We start from the raw sequence: 22,100 nt of genomic DNA, 5'->3' as shown, positions 1-22,100 counted from the left end.
TGGGGCATAATTGTCACCAGCTTTTAAAGGGATGGACAACAATGAACTGTCTCTGTGAGGCTACTGACCAGTTTACTTCCACTTCTGCTGGTTTGGTGGGGTTGTTGTTTTTCCTGCTCAACACGTTAATGAGGACTCAGGCAAGCACTATGTCCATTTAACACTCTCAATTCATCTGGTATTTTTAGGATTCTCTTTAAACAGAAAAAAACAGGACATAAACACTGATTGAGGCAGACTGTGACATACAACAAAGGTCCCCTGTTTGAATCAAACGAGGGTCTTTGTAGGCATATGGTGTCTTAACCACTTATCCTCTGATACAACCCAGCAGCAACATTTTAATGGCAGTAATAGCTCTTTCTCCTTTTTCAATTCCTTTGTGGAATTTAACTTGCCGTTCAGAGTCACTGTAAAGCCAGCATTTAGGATAAGTGAAGCTATAGGGCAGTCATTTACATGAAAGCACTGCTGCCACACATGCAAGTGGATCATAAATGACTTGCATCATAACTTTGTATTTTTGATGTGCATCCCACAATGCCAACAACGTCGTCGCAGGCAATACATGAAGACTCAACTGCATTTTTGCATTTGCAAATATTCAGTGTGCTATGCTTGCTAAGATTATTAGAACATTATTATTAGCTGAAGAAACACTTGTTTGAAACATCACATAAATGTGTTACATAGATGACTCTTGGAATAAATGCCCGGATTGCCAGCAAGGTCTTTCCAGCAGTGGGGGAAAGGAAAAAAAAACTATTTAATGAAACCAATTTTAACTGGGGAAAAAAAATCACAAAAGCACAACACAGGATTTTTAAAGTCTGATAAAAAGGAGAAAAAATGTTAAGAACTGAACATGCACGACACAGCGCAGTATCCAGATACCAGAAATACAGCAAGTTTGACAATAAAATTATATTCTCCTTTACTCTATCCTCCCGCCACTGTCAAGAAAACATTATCCACTGGCTGATTTAATCAGATGACCATGAACATGACGTCTTCATCTCATCAGATTGACCCTCTGTAACCTGTGTGAACAATTCACTTGAAAATGGCGAGACATGGCCCTCAAGGGATATACATTTGCTGACAACTACACAATGCCCTTAAACACACACACACACACACACACACACACACACACACACACACACACACACACACACACACACACACACACACACAGAGAGAGAGAGATATGCACAGAATTAGCTGTATGAGTATATGGGAACGTTTCCCATGTATATTTTTTGTACACAGTAATAAGAACATTATTACTTTGTGGCTGTTTTATTATTATGAGCTACTTTGCAACTCCCACTGTGCACCATTATTAATTTACAGTTATCCTCAATAATTCTACATCAGATCAAAGGCAGCTTACATATACGATGCACATACAGATTGCACATGTGCACATGCATGAGGGGTGACTGACTGCCTCGGGTGGAGAACCTGCTGAGTACTGGAAGAGGAAGGGCGAAGCAAGAGGAGAAAGAGGAAGATGATGGAAATGAGGAAGAAAAAGTGCTTTCTAAACTGCGTGAATCCACTCTGCTGACGCTGGCAAACAGTGAACGCTGGGGTTGAATCTTGCAAACCGAAAACCATCAATGACACCTAAGGGCACTGGCTTATAGATCCACTTGCAGAAAACAAAATTATACAAAAAACGTGAACTGGCAGGACACAGCATCTTGAGAGAGTGCACAAACTTTGGGGAGAAGCCCTGACCAAACATTCTCTCATCTGATGTACTAACCTTGAAACCTTGTGAGGCAGTATAGTATACTGATCAACCCTGATATCACACGTAAATCCAGATGTCCAAGTGTTTTAGATTTGTAGATATAAATAAGTTATCAACTCATTTTTTATCAACTCAACAGAAATCTCAATAGCTAAATATCCCATAAATACATAAAAATATATCTAGGAGCTTGACATTTACCACCTCAGTGTTTCTTAAACATAAGCACTAACTTTTGTTTCAGTTTTTATTTTTCATTCATGCAAAACAACAATGACACTTGTAGTTGATATACTGATGCACAAACTCCTAATTCACATTTTGAGGTTTCAGTCTCTGTTCACAGCTACCCGTGGTCCATTCCTGAGCCTGTTGTTTTTCTACCAGCTGGCTTACTGGCAAGGTCGCTGTCATAACATTCAGCCTCAGATTCCCTTGTCTGTCTTGGACTGTAGCTGGCAGTGATAATCCTTGTTCTGCTCAGGAGATTTGCTGAGAGCCACTCAGAAATCCTCTACCTGCTCTAGGTTGCTCCAAGCTCACTGAGCCCAAAGAGCAGAGCAAGGACTACCATGTGTCATGTGCAGTTGGAATCCATTAGTGGGATAATATATATAAGGTGTTTCAGATCAATTTAAAGCCAACAAGGAAACCAATAAAAAAGAATAACCAATAAAATAGAATGAAATGTTACCCTAATACCAGTTTAAAAAGATGAGTCTTAAGCTGCTTTTTGAATGAGTCCATTGAGATCACAGATCATAGACGGGAGAGAAGTGAATTCTAGAGTGATTGCAAATGTCACCTTCAGTTTTTTGTCTAAATTTGGGGATGGATAACGATCCCTGATCAGAAGACCTGAAAGGCCTGCTGGTGACATATGGCTGCAAATATTTGTTAATATAATGCTTAACTGTGCAGAGACCTAATGTGAACATTCGAAGTCTGATAGGGAGCCAGTGCAGTAAAATCAGCCAACCCAGTATCACAGCAAAAGACCTGCTGTTCCATTGTGTAGTTGCCATGGTTTGCCTCTTCTAGGCATGAAATGCATTGATCAGCAAGCGTGTGACATGACCATTTTTGGACGATCTGGTGCAGACCATTACCTGTAGCTGTAGGCGATCCATGGAGCACAGTGTCAGGTTTAAACCACCACGACACCAACAGTAAAAACACTGACCTCGCTGGGAGTTTCTAAACAATGAGTGACATCAGGGTGGGTGTGCACATCGTTCATATACAGTTTATGTATGCAATTTACAGTTACTTTCACTTCATCTTCTAATTGTTTTCATAATTCATGAGTAGTTGTGAGAATACTTGAATGATGAATTTAGTCTTAGTCTTCTTCTAAATTAAAAGATAAGGATCTAAAAATCAAACAGACTGCTATGTCAGTATGGCTTCTAATTTGCACTACATTTGCATTTTAATTAACACCATTTATAGAAGCCTGGAGTTGTACAGCTTTGTAACATTTTAGAATACTATGGATGAAAGGGTAGACTACATCGAATTTATACAAATCCTTTGGATCAAAGTGCACATGTTCATGGATGCAGATGGGATGGTGAATATTCTTAAATATTTGACAGTGTGTGTACAGGAATCAGCACATTTTTCTTTTAAATGTGCTGTATTTCATTTTAAAGAATATGATGTCTAAAACATAACGATCAGTTTTATTGTAGCTCACAAATGACTGTACATTATTATATAATTATGTATCCAAGTCTTTTACTAATTCAAATCTAATCTAAATATGAATCGTGGATGTTTGTGGTACTATGCACAAATCATGTACTGGCATTTTAAAAATGCTTCCTCAGAAGTGTGTATTTTGTCGCACAAGTCATGCATCAATTTAATCACCAAAGCTGTCAAAACCAGCTTGTTTCCAAGAAAAACTATTAATTTGTTACATTTGACAAACGGCTTCTTTCTTGGTGAGCTATGAACACTGATTAAAGACAGAGTTTCCTGTAGAATCAAAAAGAGTTTGAGGGCTGATAACTCAATGATTCTTATCCCTTCACTAATGTTCATTCAATGCCTGGTTGAGGAATTCATACAAACTATATCAGGTCAGGAGTGCTTTAGCCCAATTTCTAGTGACCCACATTTTTCTGAGTTAGGCGGTTAACATCCACGGGAGATGCATTAGAAAATAAATGAATAATAAATGAAACACTGATGCACTGAGAAGCCTATTCTTTGAGCAATGATTAACCCATCTCAATGTGTACTGTACACATATGTTTGAGCATGAGCTCTTAAGAGAAAAAAATGACAAATCCTTGGTAAAGACACATGAAAATACTGATTTATGATCACCACTGAATATGTATCCAATTACAACACTCTAAGTAGACATTCCTCAACCATTACCAACATATAAATACATACTGTTGCTACTGCTAACTTCTAATCATACGTCACACAAAGCTAAATATTTTCATTACTGCCATGTGTAAATTTCAGTCACTGGATCTACAATCACTGTAAACAGATCTCTGCACATGCTTATTGCTGAGTGTAAATACGAGACATGATTTATGGTGGTACTCTCGCTGTAGTCTGCTCTTAGTCTGAGTCATATTGACCAGTCTCCATGTTAAAAGCAAAATAAAAAAAGAGGATTGCATTTGCTGCAAGTGCAACTGCAATATGAATTTCACTTTTAAAAAGTGATATCTAGGTATTCTAGTCCCTTCTCAATCTTCTTGGCATCAATCACTTTTAGATGTGCACACTACAAACAGAAAATTCTACTCTTTCTGCTGCTTTATCATTAAACACTATTAATAGTAAATCACAGGAATGCTCCTTTTTTATTGTCCATAATGTTCTAGTCACTATTGACTGGATTTTGCCAGTCATGTCATTTCTCCATGCACCTGTATTATTTGAATTACATTAAATAGAACTGATCCATTGGAAGTACTCTCTGATCGTGGGTTGATATTGATATCCGGGATCATATCCCCTTCTGTCACTTCGACATGTCTCACCCACAACAGAAAGTCAATAATTTATGCTTACAACACAATGAATGTGCTGCATTGGCTGTGACCTCTAGCATGTGAAGCCATACAGATAGCAATGAAATGTGCAACAGAAAAACCTTTACGTATTTTACATTCACGCATGTAAACTGGTTTTTAGTGGAACATACAGAGAAGGGTGCGTGTCATTAGGTGACAGGCAGACAGAAAAGCATGCAGAGCTGCATGGGCGTCTGACAAGCAGGCATACACCCGAGACTGCATCTCCAACCATTTCATCCAAAGCATCTTACAGCAGCACCGGTGCACATTCAGCTTGGGTGGGTACCGAACCACTCCACGGTTGCTGCAGAATCACTGACTGACAGGCAGGCCGCGGTATGGGCAGACAGACACGCGGACAGAGGGGGTAGGTATCTGCGCGGCTTCTCGTGCTTTTGTGTTTTCTCGCTGGATCAGCCTGACAGAAAATCAATGACGCTGCACTCTCACGGAGACGCAGAGTAACCAGAAAAGCAAGGACGACGGAGGCTTAACATGCAACAGTCGAGCGCGCACCTATTCTTACACAGTCGCTGCAGGTCTTAGGTTGAGGACAGCCTGGTGAAGATTCAGGCGTGTGCATGTGAGGGAATGTGTCAGTCACGACAGGGGTACACATCTGATTATATTTGCCAATTATACATGCCACTCCACGGAGCCGTTGAGATGAATGGAGTCCCAGGCTAATATGGGCACTTCCACAGGGCTTTGATATAAGACCCAGCTGGTCTTCACATTTAGCACAAATTGATTGCAAAATTATCCATATGCATAAACCTGATCAGACTGAGAGAAAACAGCGGTGATCGTGCCTGGTTGTTGTGGTTGGACTGAGATTTGAGGATTGCATTAAAAAAATAAAATAAATGAAAATAAAATAAAAGAATGGATTGACGTTTGCATGCGCAGCCAATATTCCGGGCGTGAGGAAGGCGGTGGGGGTCGGATCGCACCAATAACCCACCGGGCCGCCGCATCACTGTCAGTAAAAGGCTGCCATCATCCATTCATTCACCTCATTGTTAAATAGAAGACAAATCAGCATTAGCTTTCAAGGAGAGGCGTGTGTTCAGGTATTTTAACCGTGTAGCCCATCTGAGAGCACCAGCTGGGAATAGGCTGCAGGACACCGCTATTTTCAGAGAGGGAGCACATGTGTTTAACCGTGGCAACAAATTCTTATAAATAAACTTTCATTTACCTTCATGTCGTTGACAATCGCCTGGAACAGACCACCGAGGGCCCCGCATTCCTTCTCCACCGTCTCCATGTTTGCCAAATCCACCATTCGCCGGAATTTTTAGAAGCGCGCACCAATTGCGCGCTACCAACACCCAGCAGGGAAAAATATACAAAAAAATTATTTCCACAAAATCACGACCGGTCTCTGAAAACCGGGAGACCGACAATAACGGGAGGGATGCAGGAAGAACGGGAGGAGGAGGAGGGGTGGGAAAAAAAGAACGATGCCGAAACAAACGGCTTCGTTGCGGTCTCTTCCAGGAGAAGGTAAGATTGGGTTTGAGAGAGGAAAGACACACAATCTCTCTCTCTCTCTCTCTTTTTCTCTCTCTCTCTTGCGCTCTCTCACTCCCTCCCACTCAGGCGGTGAGATGGTACCGGGGCGACCACGCTCATCTTGGCGCAGCCAGCGCAACGCGGGGACGCATGTGAACGCAGCGGAGAAGCACAGGGATGTGGTGTGTCAGAGCCTGTGTCTGTGCGTTCGTGCATGCATGTGCTCGTAGGTAAAATAACGACAGGCTGTGATTGGTGCACAGGCGGTGGGCTCAGCGGTGCAGGGAGAGCAGCCAGTAATACGATCCGTGCAAGCGAGTCACAAAAAGGGGAGGCTGGACAATCCTGGACGGTGTGTCACATGGCCGCACGCAGGCACATATACATGCATGTAGACACACACACACACACTACAGCATGGGGCTTACTGTCAGATAGAGTTAGATACTAGCAGAGTGTGTGTATGTGTGTAGGAATGCGTACTGACCACCTGATTTATGTTTAAACCACTAACCATTCAGTGACATGTATGAGTGGTTATTTTTGACATTGTGGCTATTTCTGAAATTCCACCTGCTACCCTCTTGTGACATGAGTTCACTGGTGTACCCAGGAGGCAAAACATCTTCAGGTCCAACACACTTCATTTTCCATACCAGTTACTCAGAGTAATAAATAAATACATAAATAAGTAATTAAAAATAAAAGTTGACACTGTTTTATTTTGATCCTTAAGAAGAAGCAGTTATTTAGATACCATGCCATGGTTTACAGTTTACGGTACAAAAATATCTTTATGGATAGGTTTCCCCTCTCATAACAGCTGTTTGGAAACTGTTAGAGGTTACAGTTCGTGGTGTGTCCTCTCTGTCTGGAAGGTGTGCTGGCACGGCACATGTAGATGACTGGTAGAAAACACCTGTGATGATTCAAGTGACTAAACAGAACCTCTTGACTGAGGTTAAAGCTACCTGACTATGCTTATATCCTCACTAAACAACTGTTTCACTGACTGTACTGTTTCTGTTGAACATAAAAAATAACAGTTTAAAGACATGCAGCAAACTGGAAACAACTGGGAATGATGAATTTATATTTGGTATAATGCACATCATTGTGTGTTGCATACTTAAATAAATAAATAATATGTGTTTTATTTTGAAATAAACTGGTTTAATTGTTCTCATTTCCAGCTTCATAGTTTTATTTTTCTGTTTTCAGTTTTGCCTCCTTCCGTTAAGCTCAGTCTCAGTGCTCACACTCAGGGCTGTGTACCTAACATGACCATATTAGGGGTGTTCACTCTCATTGACATACAAATCCATGACTGTAAAAATAATAACTCTGAATGAGCATTTAGAGTAGTCTAAAGCTTGAGTCTGTAGCTCAAGGAGATTACTTGGACATACATATCATTATCTCATTATTTGAAACTTTGGTCTTTCTGTTTTTGGCCATATCACTATCCAAAAAAGAAAAAGAAAAAAGAAAAACGAGTAGGTTGGGGAGTTGGGGATTAATATTTATACTTACACTGCTGTTAATATTAAAATTTCAGTTTGATACAAAGCCGATTACTGTTACATGACATTACAAACACTTAATAAAACACCCAAATGACACATCTGCATGCATTTAAAAAAACGCCCCCTGTAGGCATTTCACACTTTAATCTTCATAGAAGCTGCTGAGTGTAAAGTTAAAAGAATGCAGTAGTAACTCTGAGAGAGTATGAAAATAAAAGCTGATTTAGGAGTCGTGTGGTTCTACAGTGATGAAATGAACTCTGACAGTGTTCATTAATGTAGTCAAATTACTGTGAGTCACATTTATGCTTTTTGAGTCAGAAAATGCATAAAGATGACTGCGGTCATAAGGTTCTTGGTAGCTACTGTTAAACCACTGTGCCTCTCATGTAGACAGTTACATCATTTTTTCAGAGCCATAACTAACTACAAAAATGTTTCCTGAGGCAGTTCTAGTATGAGCAGAAATCCTTTCAGTGGGGGGTTGTTGTTTGCTGGATATGGGGGAAAAAGCTCCTGAATAAAGGCATTTCTTGATAATGTTTTTTTTTTGTAAAGATAAAGGACAGATAAAGAAAAAAAGAAAATCTGTGCTTTCTGAAAGCCATATTCACCATCTACTGTATATGTAGGCAGCATAACAGTAACATGATGCGCCACGCAGCCAGAATGATGCTTTAAAGGTCAAAGGTCACAGTGGGGTGGTAATTCTGAGACTATAGATGAAGCATGTCAAAGGAATTCTTGGGACAACAACGGAGAGGCTAGATGGAATTGGTTTCAAGCAGAAAAATGTTGTTACGAGTTGAAGATTTCAGAGTGCGGTGTAAAGATATTCCATTTTTATTGGAACACCTTGTGTGTCGAGTTTAAACAACCAGAGAAACCACAAACCTTCTCAAAATTCCAGATCATCAGATGGACAATATTTAAGGTGGAATATACAAATGCCCTCTTCATGATTCTGTAACACTGTCCCATAGTCCTTGTAGATATATTTCTCATACAGCATGTATTTTTAACTCTGAAAAGAGGTGATCTGTCTTTCTGTCTGTGTATGCTCCAGTTGTTTTTGTGTACAACTCTTAAATGAGACTACTTGTAAAAAAGGGGGATTTAATAATAGAGAGGAAGCGATAGCCGACGTAATACACATTGGTATGCACACAGGGATGAATTTCTGAACACACACACAAACACTTAGCTCTAAGCTCGTGCCAAATGTTCAGCATCCTCCTAGAGACCTCCTTTTGTGCAGGGAAAATGCACCCATGCAACTCCTGTGTATTATGTATATGTGCATCTATGTGTTTCTATGGCTACACTGGTGACCTTGACTGAAGGATGTAATGCATATGACATAGCCAATGCTTTCTACGTCTTAATGTAACCCCTCGTGTGTTTATGCGTCTTCTTCTGTCTGGTCTTCCTTCACACATCACACATTACTCGCTCACTTGGACTCTGCAGAAAGCTGAAGAGCATGTGTTCAAGCGCAGCAAAAAACTCTCCTTTGGTTCTCATTATCTCTCATGAGGCCTTTCCTGAAAATGATCGGCTCAGTGTAGAAAGTAAACATACTTCAAAGAGTCATGAAAACAGTGTGGGTGTAGTAACAGCTGTGTATGGTAAAGTGACAGATTCCAGACAGGTTAAAACAATTTGACAAGGTTTTACTGCATTCCTAACTCTGGAGCTGATTTCTATTTAAAGATTCCTTGCACTCTGCTAACAGTGGCCCAGATGGTCCTGATGGTATACAGTGATGCACACATAACAGCAATGATTCACTTTCCCCTTTTATCCTGTTTTTGGCTTTATTATTTATTTTTTGTTACTGTCATGCTTAAAGGTCTTAAAATACATATTATTAAAGACATTAGAGACCTTCAACCAGATTCATGATAGGAGTGTTGCTTCATACACACGTTGTAACATAATATTTAGTTTTATTTATTTAAAGCCTAAAAAGAGCCCGTACTAGTGTATCTTCTCTGCATTTCATATATTAAAAGTAAAAATTCTTTCAAAACACCTGCTAATAAATCACGTAGCTGTTATTGGCTCTTTGCTCGTCATGGAAAACAGCTGGCAGAGGCTCCTCATTGTGAGTATTTGAATGTCTTTGGACACAATAGTCCAGGACAGCCAGAGGTCACTAACAGAGATGATGACTACATGAATCTCCCATAACATTAAAACCACTAACGGGTAAAATGAAAAACACCTATCATGTTGACTCGAGGGCAATGACATCTCCCACCAAGAGAATCCACCTCATTACACTGCAAAGACTCCACAGGACAGTTTCGACAAACTCTACAAAGAGCTCGCGGCATCAACCTGACATCCAGTCATCAAACATCTCCACCGTGCTGGTTCTGATGGCCTGCAGCCTCCATTTGTAACTGAAAGGGTTACCTTAAACTAATACTTTGACTGCTAGTAGAGACATTAACAATGAGACAAAACAATATGCTTCTAGGACTTTGCTGTTAGTTAAATTGCTGGCCTGTTTCTGTTCCTTGGGGTGGCTGTACAGGTGCTTTAGAGCTAACTCTACCTTTTCAAATTCCTTTTGATGGAAGCTAAACAATCATCAGTAACACTCTCCCTCTCATTGTTACCAAAAACCCTCCGGAGTTGCTTTGTCTCCCTTGAGAGAGCTTGATTGATCTACACAAACAACAACCTCTCACTGATTGGGCCCTCATCCTCAGGCTGGACGCTGTATTTTTAATTGGGTTTTGTCATTCTCCATCCTAGTTCAGCTACGTTTGTGGTTCTTGAATTTTAGCCTGCATGTAAAAAAAAATCTTGCATTCACCGAATGTGTATGGGGCACACATGCTCCCTCTCTATATAAGAAATTAAGACTTTTTTTCTACTCTTATTACTCTTGTTGACACTTTTTTACAGAATGAAGAGAACCCGGACATGTCAGGGGCTTTAAGCATTTTTGGTAGAACACAATGGATTCAAAAGTAAAGCTTATATAGATTTATGGGTTTTAAATATTTATTGTCCTTGAAATGGTTTAAAATCAAAAGATTAGTCAGTGGATGTTGCAATGATCTCAAAAGAGAATGATGATTCAGTTACTGCAGTGAATCACATATGACAAAGCTAAGCCTGCATGGGGCCAGTGATGGAAGCGGCGCTGTTTATAATGATCATGTTTGTTACTAAAGGCGTGGATGTCTAATAAAAGAGCCTGAGTCACATCCAGTTCAGAAAAACACCCAGCACTATCATTTTGAACTATTGGCAGTTAGCTTATATAATCTGGGGGAAAAAAGAATTAATAAAAATGATTATTCACAAAAACAGAAGTAAAAACAATCAAGATGTCCATACTTACCCTTAGAGATGTGCTATAAAAATACAGGGTGGGCCATTTATATGGATACACCGTAATAACATAGGAATGGTTGGTGATATTAAAGTCCTGTTTGTGGCACATTAGTATATGTGAGATGGCAAACTCCTCAAGATAGGCGGTGACCATGGTGGCCATTTAGAAGTCGGCCATCTTGGATACAACTTTTGTTTTTTCAATAGGAAGAGGGCCATGTGACACATCAAACTTATTGGTAATGTCACAAGAAAAACAATGGTGTGGTTTCAACGTAAAAAATAATTTTTACATCTTTATTAACTGTGTCGTTGTTTTGAAAACACATCAATAATATTTGTAATAAGTGGAATGGACTAATACATGGATTGGAATGCTTATGAAATTTTGATTGCGGGCTGTTGACGGCCTTTTTGGACTCCAGCACTGGTCTGGGTTATATGGATTCCCTTTGGTATCCATATTTCCGTATTTTTACCCACTTGTATAATTTTCCACTTTCACCCCAGGTGGAGGTTTGCCAGAAACGAGCTGCTGTTTCTATGAAAGCTTTTTAACTCCCTGATAAAGGCACACATGCCAAAACATTTTTTGGAGGTTAAATGAGACAACACTATAGGCATAAAGATTTAAATTACTATTAAATGTGGGAGATTACGGCTATACAGCACTGGCCTTTCATAATGATGTATGAGTGAAGCAATAGTTTTACTTATCATTTTACTTTTTATTTATTTATTTATAAATACATTACAGCATTTTAATTAAAAGCATGTACATTTACATTTTGACATTAGTCCATTGTGGATGCACATCAAACAATAAAACAAAGCAAACCCAAACCAGCATATCAGATTTGTTTACTGTTGATTAATATATTTTTATATTGAAGGATCCATTTGTTACTGAAATCTGGAGTGAGAATTTCTGTGTGGTGATGTATTTTACTGATGCCCCTCCACGCATACGCAAAGCAAAATCTGCAATGTCCCTGGGTAGGGTCAGAGGTCAGGGGTCAGCTGACCTTAAAAGCAGATGATGCTGCATTTCTTTTGTGAGGAAGCACCAGAAATTGAGCAAAACTGGCACGCCCTGCTTAAAGCAGATGTAAGGAGTTTTCAGCACAAGAGTGTCTTGCAAGATGTGAACTCATGTTTGTGTCATCTGGTGTTTGTTCGCCTTTTCAAGAAAGTTATTTATTGTCAGATGGAATTTCTTTCAAAGACAGATAACAGAAATCTTCTGCTTTGTTTTCGTACAACATGAATGAAATGCAGCTGTGATTATTGCCACTGCAGCATTTTTCAATGACATATACAATGACAGAAAGCAGATTTTTGATACAAAATAAGACATCTTCACTAGCCCACAGGTGTTATTTCCTATAAGCAACTTCTACTGACCAACTGCAAGAAAATGTTCTCAACAGGTTTAAAGATTGGCATCTGGTGACTCCGTTTGAAGTGAATATGTAACCTAATGATTTATCCAACATTCATTCATTCCAAAAAAAAAGTTGTCGTGCTGTGTAAAATGTGAATGAAACATATTGCAATGATTGGAAAATCTCATAAATGCTTATTTTATTCACATTCAAAAATAGAAAACATTTGCAGCAACACGTCTCAAGAAAGTAAGCATGTTTACGACTGTGTAGCATCTCTTCTTTTAACAGGAGTCTATAAATGTCTGGGAACTGAGGATAGTAGTTGTCGGATTCTGGGGACAGGAATGTTGTCTCATTCGTATCTGATACAGGTTTCATCTGCTCAGCAGTCGGGACACTTATATTTTTCTTTTCATGATGCTCTAAAGGTTTTTAGTTGGTGAAAGCTCTGGACTGCAGGCCAGTTTAGTACCCTGGCTCCTCTACTATGAATCCATACTGTTGTAATATATGCAATATAAACACAGAGATGTCTGTGCAGGGCATGGGAGTCTAAGAAGTTTGGAAAGAAAGCTTTAGTTCTGAAGTCCAGTTTCTTTCTTTCCAACCTCGTTTGACTGTACAGTTTAGCATTGCCTTACTGAAGATCCTGAAAAAGATGCTGTTTGGATGGGAGCATGTATTGCCCTGAAATCTGTATATACCTTTCAGCACTGATGGTGCTTTTCCAGATGTGTGAATTCCAGAATTTGCCTCATTTGACATTCAGTTTGCCTCAGTCCGTTTTATGTGTGCTTTGTTCCAGAGAATACGTGACCCTTCTGGATCACACTGTTCATGTTACTAACTTGTTGCTAATGTATCTAATTAGTTTCAAATATTCCATCCAGTTGTTTCTTTTAGCATTTACTTCTCCAACCTTTTGTTGCCCCTGTTCCATCTTTTATAAAATATGTCAAGTTCAAAATGAGGCAGTATTTTTTGATGAAATAATTAATTGTCTTAGTTTAAACATTTGATCTGTTTGCTGATGGTATTCTAGTTTTTTTCCCCCTTTCTATAATAATCCCAAAAGGTTGATTCTGTTCATCTGGATGTAGCTGAACAGAATCAAGCTTTTGGGATTTATTTAGCTAGATGATTGAGCGTGCATCAAGACTTCCTATATTAATATTGATAGAGGAAACTCACATTAGTCTACATATAATAACAGAATTAGCTACAAGACCTTTGGTACACCATGTGGTGGAGGTTCTCTGTGCCACAACATGTGATATATGCTGTTAGTTACTGCATTTCAGAGCATCACAAGTGCTTTCTTAACTGATATTTCATCTTCTGAGTTTAGTTGGTTTTAGTCTCTGTGTTAGAAAATGCTGTCAAAGTTAATTGGTAATCAGACACTGACTGAAGATGTCACAATGAGTTATTCTGTTCTCAAGTACAGATTTAGCGATTGTTGTTGAGGTTGAGGCTTTGTTCCTCAGCCACAGCACTGTCCCACTTTGTGGAGTTGGCAGTGATGTCCAGTCACTGCTCCTTGTCACTGTGCTTCCACCTCAAATCCTCTTTTTTTGTGCCGATGCCACAGTGTTTCATCCCAGTCTGCACGTCACTGTCTTTCTGTTTGGCCTCTGATTCAGCATCAGTGTCAGAAGACTCTAGGTATGGGCTGGGAATCAATGACATCCAACTTCCACTGTAAAAAGCCATGTCTTTCAACCCTTTTATTTAAAATCCTGCACAAATTTCTTCCAAATATTGCCATTGTCACTCATCTCTCTCAGTGTTTTGTCATTCTACTTTCCCAGGAAATTCACAAGGTTCTTTCCACATGGGGGAGATTTGTGATGGTTACGTCACATGGTTCGTTACTCTATCTGCAAACTGAATTTACACAGAGCATTTGTTTTGAGGAAAAACAATTCATAAACTTAACTAAACCCAAATAAATAAAACATGTCTTGCGGGTTAGCATATGTAAGGACAAGAAAGACATTGTGGACAAAACAAGACACCCCCCATAATCTTTAGTGACAATATTGTAGTTAGTTAAATGGTCTGATTGTTCACATCTGTATTTTCTTTGATTGTGGTAAAATAATGTGTGCCCCAGTCTCCAAAAATGACATAGTGCAGGAAGCGTAGTTATTCCTCCGTTACACCACAAGAGGGAGTATCCCCTAAAATGAGCAGCTCTAGCGGGAGTAAAGAAGCCAGCCACTACCCATAAGGCAGTGCGCCTATAAGCGTTATGTGAGACTGCAAAAGTGTGTAACGCTGTGCTATGTCCATGTATATATTTGCAGGTAAGCAGATACAAGATGGTAAATAACTTAAAATGTGTCTACAGATGAGTCCACGGGGTTGCAGAGAATGTGGGAAAGTTGGCCGTTAATCCCCACTATGTGTCATTAGTGTATAAGTTATTGGTAGCGATGTGAATTAGCTGTGATGCTAACGATTAGCAGCTAGATCTGATTCATTAGTTTGTGTGGAAACCTCGTGGCACTTTTGTGGATTTATACCTGTACCGGGCTGTAATCACAGCAGATGTAGACTGGTGGATCACACTACCTTGTGTTTATGTTTATTTCATTGTTCCACTGTAAGAAATATTAGTGATTTGAGTTTAAACACTACCCATAAGGCAGTGCGCCTATAAGCGTTATGTGAGACTGCAAAAGTGTGTAACGCTGTGCTATGTCCATGTATATATTTGCAGATGCAGTAAAGGCGAACTCACAAAGCCACACTGGTTTCAATTCATTTTAATTCAAGTGTGCAACACATATAAACAACTCTGTTTCCAAGAAACTTCCAGGTAATAGTTAGAGGCCTGTAAAGTTTTACTGTTGTAGTCCCCAGCATCTCATATAAAAGTCCAGCTAAGAATAAACAAGCTAAAAATACCACAATCCTACATCCAAACATAAACTTTAACTGCAGAATGTAAACTGCTCCCCAAAGACAAAAATAGCCTCATAAAATACAGAAGGCCTTTGGGTAATGTGTGGCATATAGTAAACCGCTGCTGACCAAATGATAATACACTGTGACTGTCATGGTCCAGTGTTTATGTATTTGGACCTTTGTGATTCTGATTCATTTAATATTCTAACGTTTAGTTTGTGTTCCTGTCACAATCCTGGGTCTTAGGACCCAGTGTTTTGAGTTTTAGTTCATTTTGATGTTTATAGTATGTTAAGCTCATCAGGTCTCCTATGTTCATTTGCTTATTAGTTCCCTCTTGTGTTTTCAACCCCTGTGAAGTCTCCCTTGCCCTTCGTGTGTTTCATGTCTGTTGTCTTATGTTGTCATGTCTGCCTCTCATGTTTCCTGTTTCATTTTGGAGAGATCTCGTGTTTTTATATTATGGATTATGTTTTGAGTCCTTTGTGGTACTGTTTCGTGTTTCCCTAGATCTGTTATGGTTATCTTAGGTTTTGCTCTTTGGCTTTGTCATATGGCTTCCCTGTGTTCCATGTTATGTCTCCCCTGTTGCTGTTAAGTTTGCATGTTTAGAATTCAGTCAGTGTGTTTCCTGTTTTACTTTGTAGGTCCATGCCTCATGTGAGTGTTTCTAGTTTTGCGTCTCTGTCTCGTCCAGCCTGATTGCTCCCCTTCTGTGTCTCATTCCCTCGTTATCCCTCTGTGTATTTAAGCCTTGTGTTTCTCTTTGTCAGTGTCGTAGTCTCCATCATAGCTGTGTGATTTTTCCCTGTGCTTTAGTTTTCCCAGTTTAGTTTATTTTGTATTGTTTTTCGTGTCCCACTCCACGCCAGCAATAAAGCTGTGTTTTTTGAGTTTACCTTTTGTCTCTGTGAGTTTGCGTTTGGGTCCTCTCCTGCCTGCCACACAGCCGAAACATGACAGAAGACTACGACCAGACAATGGACCCAGCAGCTCACAATCCCTCTGCTGAGCTCCAGGAGGACATGATCTACACGGTAGAATTTCTCTGCCAGGAGTGGTTTGCGCTGCCATTTAAGGAATACCAGGAGGAACTAGCTCTCCGCTTACAACGGATGATCTCTGGACTCCCCTGGTTATTTGGCATGCTCTACCCTTTAATCCAGGACTTCCTTGTTTCTACTGTGCGTGTCTGCACTGAGCAGCCACTCCTGTGTGAAGAGCCGGAGGCTTTTCAGACGAGTCCGCTTGAGGATTTGCGGGCCGACTCGTCTCCTCCCTCTTCCAGGAGAAAGCGGCATTCACGCCGCCATCGCTCCACAGCAGCTGAGCAGACCGTTTTTGTGAGTAAAAGTGACTGTTTGCCACATTCTGACTCCAAACCTTCTGCCATTTCATCCACTGTTAGTCATGCTGCTCCTATGAACACTTTAGTTTTTCAACCAGCTCCTCCGAACCTTCATGATTCCAATCCTGTGTCTGGGACTCTACGTGACGCTCTTCCAGTATCTCAGGCAGTTATTTTTTCTGTGCCTCAGCTGGGAGGTGTAAACAGTAACAGAGTGCCTCCCACCATAGTTAAACTGGCTAGAAGACTTGGACTTGATGCCACTGAGCTCATGAATCAAGTTGAATTTTGTGTTCCACAGCCAGCCATGTTCAAACACACTCACCATGTTTTAGAGTCAGACCAAGTTCAACCTGCACCTCAAGTGACTGTTTTGGGTGTGGCCTCACCCCTGGACTTTGCTGCTCACCAGTCAGCTTATTCAGAAACTGCCTTTGCAAACCTACCTACGCCTGTGACCGCTCCTGAGCTCCGCTCTCCACCACCTGTCCCGGCTCCCAGGGTGAGGCCAGCCAGGGCACAGCCTACCTCCGCACCCGTACCTACTCCTCGGGTGGGAGCGGCTCGTGTCCGGCGGGTGCCTGCACCCATTCCTGTGTCCGCTGAAGTCTCAGACGAGCCTATCCAGCCCCTGTCCTTGTGTTCTGTAGGCTCGGAGATATGTCAGCAACAACTACCACAATCACTACAACCTCTCACTTTTTCCATAGTTCAGTCTGTTGCTCAGTTAGCTCAGTCGTGTGTTCAGGCTTCAGTTTTGTCTCCAGGTCAGGCTTCAGTTTTGTCTCCAGGTCAGGCTTCAGTTTTGTCGCCCATACCCCTTTCTTTGGCCCAATCATCTGAACAACCAACCGCTCAACAGTCTGCTCAGCACTCCGCGGCTCCCACGCCGCCTCATGCCACGTCAGCTGGAGGGCCCGAGGAGCCCGTCCGGCCTCATGCCACGTCAGCTGGAGGGCCCGAGGAGCCCGTCCGGCCTCATGCCACGTCAGCTGGAGGGCCCGAGGAGCCCGTTCGGCCACCCGTCTCCGCTGGAGGGCCCGAGGAGCCCGTTCAGCCGCCACCTGTGGCCGCCTCTGCTTCATCGTCTACGCCTGGTCCGGCCTCTGCTTCATCGTCTACGCCTGGTCCGGCCTCTGCCTGTGCTACGCCTGGTCCGGCCTCTGCCTCATCGTCTACGCCTGGTCCGGCCTCGGCTCCTGCTTTGCCGTCGCCTGGTCCGGCTTCAGCCTCTGCTTCTGTGTCGGCCTCGCCTGGTCCTGCGGCTGTGTTGCTGCCGCCCACGCCACGTTTTGCCCTTCGGAATCGCCAGCCGCTTTCCGGGCCATCAGCTGGACATCGTTGCCATCGGGGTCGGCCGACTGAACTGTTCCACCTGTGGTGCTCTCGACCTCCGGGTCGGCCCCCTGAACTGTTTCCACACCGTTGCCATCCGCACGGTCGGCCCCCTGAACTGTTTCCATGTCGCCGCCGTTGCCGTCCGCACGGACGGCCCCCGGAACTATTCGACCATGAACTCCTGTGCCGTCACCCTCCGGGTCGGCCCCCTGAGGAGTTGTGAACTGTTCCCTGCGCTCCTGTGTTTTTGATGGACATTGTGTTTTTGTGGCTTTGTTTCTGGCCCTCCGTCCTGGACCCCCGCCGCCCGCCCTGGGTGCGTTGTTTTTGGTTTTGTTTTTTGTGGTTTTGGGCGTCTGGAATCCGCCCTTGAAGGGGGGGCTCTGTCACAATCCTGGGTCTTAGGACCCAGTGTTTTGAGTTTTAGTTCATTTTGATGTTTATAGTATGTTAAGCTCATCAGGTCTCCTATGTTCATTTGCTTATTAGTTCCCTCTTGTGTTTTCAACCCCTGTGAAGTCTCCCTTGCCCTTCGTGTGTTTCATGTCTGTTGTCTTATGTTGTCATGTCTGCCTCTCATGTTTCCTGTTTCATTTTGGAGAGATCTCGTGTTTTTATATTATGGATTATGTTTTGAGTCCTTTGTGGTACTGTTTCGTGTTTCCCTAGATCTGTTATGGTTATCTTAGGTTTTGCTCTTTGGCTTTGTCATATGGCTTCCCTGTGTTCCATGTTATGTCTCCCCTGTTGCTGTTAAGTTTGCATGTTTAGAATTCAGTCAGTGTGTTTCCTGTTTTACTTTGTAGGTCCATGCCTCATGTGAGTGTTTCTAGTTTTGCGTCTCTGTCTCGTCCAGCCTGATTGCTCCCCTTCTGTGTCTCATTCCCTCGTTATCCCTCTGTGTATTTAAGCCTTGTGTTTCTCTTTGTCAGTGTCGTAGTCTCCATCATAGCTGTGTGATTTTTTTTTCCCTGTGCTTTAGTTTTCCCAGTTTAGTTTATTTTGTATTGTTTTTCGTGTCCCACTCCACGCCAGCAATAAAGCTGTGTTTTTTGAGTTTACCTTTTGTCTCTGTGAGTTTGCGTTTGGGTCCTCTCCTGCCTGCCACACAGCCGAAACATGACAGTTCCAGGTTTTGGTTGTTGTTGTTGTATTCCTGCTATGTTTAGTATTTTCTGGTCTTAGTTTTGTTGTCCAGTCTTTGGGTTTTGGTTACCATGCCTCTGTGTTGTATGTTTGCTTTCTGTTTTCTCCCGCAGTCTCAGTGTCAAGCCCATGTGTCTTAGTCATGGTCTCAGTGTTTGTTCTTCCTGTTTTATTTTGATAGTCTTGTGTTTGTGTGCTGTGTTCAGTTTTGCTTCTCCTGTCTCATCAGTGTCAGCTGTGTTCCCATCTGTGGGCTGTTCCCTCGTTATCCTCCTTGTGTGTGTGTGTATATTGTTTGCATTTCCCTCTGTTCACTGTCGTGTTCTCCCACATTGTAGGTAGTAGTTCTGTCTGTTTGTCTTCGAGTCAGTTTATTTTGTATTTGTGACTGTTTAGTTGGATCTTTTGCCTTTTGTTTTCATTGGCAAACAAAGAAATTCCACTAGGCACAAGGACATCAAATCCCCTCAAACCCAATCATTCAAACGAAAAATCAAATAGTTTATATTTCATAAAAAGGAATTTTCATTTTTGTTTAGTTTTATTTGAAATCATGAAGATGTGCTGCCAGTTCTTTTTAGCTCTAAAATCAGTACGCAGCTGCCTTTAGGCTGAATAATTTGCCCTAGGAGGCACATTTCTGTAGAAACACTATTGACTTTTACTGCACCCCTATTTCTGGGAGTGTGCACCGTATTATTTATTTGAAATGCTTAATTTTTAGTTTTGCATATCAAGTGTTTCTGAATCTCCATTTAGAGCATTGTGTCTCTTCTTGTAATCCTTATATATTGGAAAACAAATCGATGTCGTGATGTTTTCTTTCTGGACCCCTCTGCAGATGTTGTACCCTTTATCTCATGACCTTCTTTCGCTTCTATTCCCTCCTCTATCACTTCCTCTCAGTGTGCTGAGTAAGACCATATGACTGTCAAGTGTCACACCAGGCAAAAGGAAAAAAAATGTAGGGAATGTAGAGGAGAGGGCAAGGAGAAGCATGGGAGATATATTAGGAGAGGGGATAATGGAGGGAGAGGAGCACAGAAAAGACCCCAATTTTTATCACCCTCCTCCTCCTCCTCCTCTGTATGGCAGAGCAGAATGTAGGTCTGCTCTTGCCTTCAGCCATCAGCAACAATCAGTTCTGCCCCAGTTACTGACGCATCTCACAGACTAAACACACACGCATACGTCACAATATGCAGTAATACACGCACACAGATGCACATAGACACATGAAAACTATGCTCGCAGAAACACACACACACACACACCAGTCTCTGAAGAACACGCATGTTGTCATACAGAGGCAGTATCTGCCACAAGCCTGTGCAGATGTATGCAAACAGTTAAGCATGATCACATTTTCACATTTTAACAACAAGAAGGGTTGAACACTGATTTTACTATTTACAAAATTAACATGGTGCCGACATTGTGCGATCATGCAGGCACACATGAGCTCAGCATCATAAAGATTTAATCAAGAGAGGGGAAATGTAAACAATGTAAATTCATGTTTTCAGTGGATTCACAGAATTTGACCGTACAGTCAATAAATTTAGGTTCAAATCCAAGTATTTTAATGTTGCAGTTGTTTATGTTGACATGAAGGAAGTTGGAAGTATTTTTGGCAATTTTGAAAATCAAGATGTTCTTAAGGAAAGGCTCACAGAATATGAACATGAGGTGCATGAACAGAAAAAGAAAAAAAAGTACTGGGCTCACTAATAATGAGACGTGATCCAAAATTCAAGATCACAAATATCACCAGGATAAAACACAGAAACAGAAATATTAAGTAAAGAGGTCACGTTCAGAGCTGGCAGTTATCTTCCACAGCTATCAGAGTGGCCACTTCCTTGATTTTAAACCATTGCAAACTCCAAATGGAGGGTTATAATTAAAATCCATGCACCTTGTGTTTTCTTCTGCCAAGACTTCTGCAGCAACACAATCAGGCGTCTTTCGCTCTCCATACCTTTTCCTGGCAAGTGACTGTTGTGTTTCAGTTCTTAAATCGGTTAACTGTATAGTCATTAAAAATGTAGTGACTTGTTCCTCAAGATTTTACTCAGTGGAGCTAACAGTTAGACACAAACATGATGACTCACAGTTTCAAATACAATCAGCACATTACTTCAGATGCACTGAAGGCAGGAGTGCACTTTTACTGGCTGTGGAGCTCAAAAGATTGATAATATTTTGCAAGAATTACTTTATTCTTCAAAATTCCATGTAGGCAACTACTTTTTATTGGTACAAACTTGCTTTTATTTTCAGCTGGCTGCAGGTGATGAGGCGAGCTGAACATCCATCGTTTGGTTCCATGACTGCTCTCAGCATTTGGGGGCGTTTCCTTTTAACAAGATGGCCATTGTCTTTATCTGTACCTGCTGAGTGATGCGCCTGAGTGATGTTCATTTTAAGATACTTTGTTAATAAAATGTTAATCATAAATTATCATGCCTTTGTGAAACCACCTCATATTGTGTTGCATTGTCTCCGGTCACCTGTAGGGGGCGCTCGTTATGGAAAGGCTCGAAGTCATATTTTAGGCTAGGCACAAACAGCTTACGTTATCATTTGCAAGACTTGTTGTTGCAAAGGTGACAGTTAGCTCCAGAGACCAAAACAGTTTTTTGTACCAGGCTGTAAACATGTTTATTTCTGCTACACTGATTCTATGGGGATTCATTCCCTTTAGAGTCAGCCTCAAGAGGCCATCACCTTTCCTTTTTTCTTCTTCTCACGTAC

At 41.3% G+C, this 22,100-nt stretch overlaps 2 protein-coding genes across 4 annotated transcripts in view; one reads left to right on the top strand and one right to left on the bottom strand.

Annotated features, from left to right (window-relative positions):
- LOC308398285 (protein MTSS 2-like) overlaps positions 1–6,527 on the bottom strand; it is an 82,417-nt gene extending 75,890 nt beyond the window's left edge. For all 3 annotated transcript variants that reach the window (XM_080884838.1, XM_080884836.1, XM_080884837.1), the window contains exon 1: positions 6,014–6,527. In XM_080884838.1, the coding sequence (XP_080740964.1) occupies positions 6,014–6,100 (87 nt within the window). In that variant the 5' untranslated portion in view covers positions 6,101–6,527. The remainder of the gene's footprint in view (positions 1–6,013) is intronic.
- An 8,079-nt stretch (positions 6,528–14,606) lies between these two features.
- LOC308398898 (uncharacterized protein) lies at positions 14,607–20,503 on the top strand (the record flags this gene model as incomplete). Its single annotated transcript, XM_080885765.1, has 3 exons — positions 14,607–14,907; positions 16,427–18,076; positions 20,439–20,503. Exons 1-3 carry the CDS (start codon positions 14,886–14,888, stop codon positions 20,501–20,503), a joined length of 1,737 nt encoding a protein of 578 aa, XP_080741891.1. The 5' UTR covers positions 14,607–14,885.
- Positions 20,504–22,100: the final 1,597 nt, after the last annotated feature.

This window comes from Rhamphochromis sp. 'chilingali' (genome assembly GCF_963969265.1).
Source record: "Rhamphochromis sp. 'chilingali' genome assembly, chromosome: 6".
Taxonomy (NCBI): domain Eukaryota; kingdom Metazoa; phylum Chordata; class Actinopteri; order Cichliformes; family Cichlidae; genus Rhamphochromis; species Rhamphochromis sp. 'chilingali'.
The sequence above is the reverse complement of the archived record's forward strand: the minus strand, read 5'-3'. Positions and strand labels throughout refer to the sequence as shown.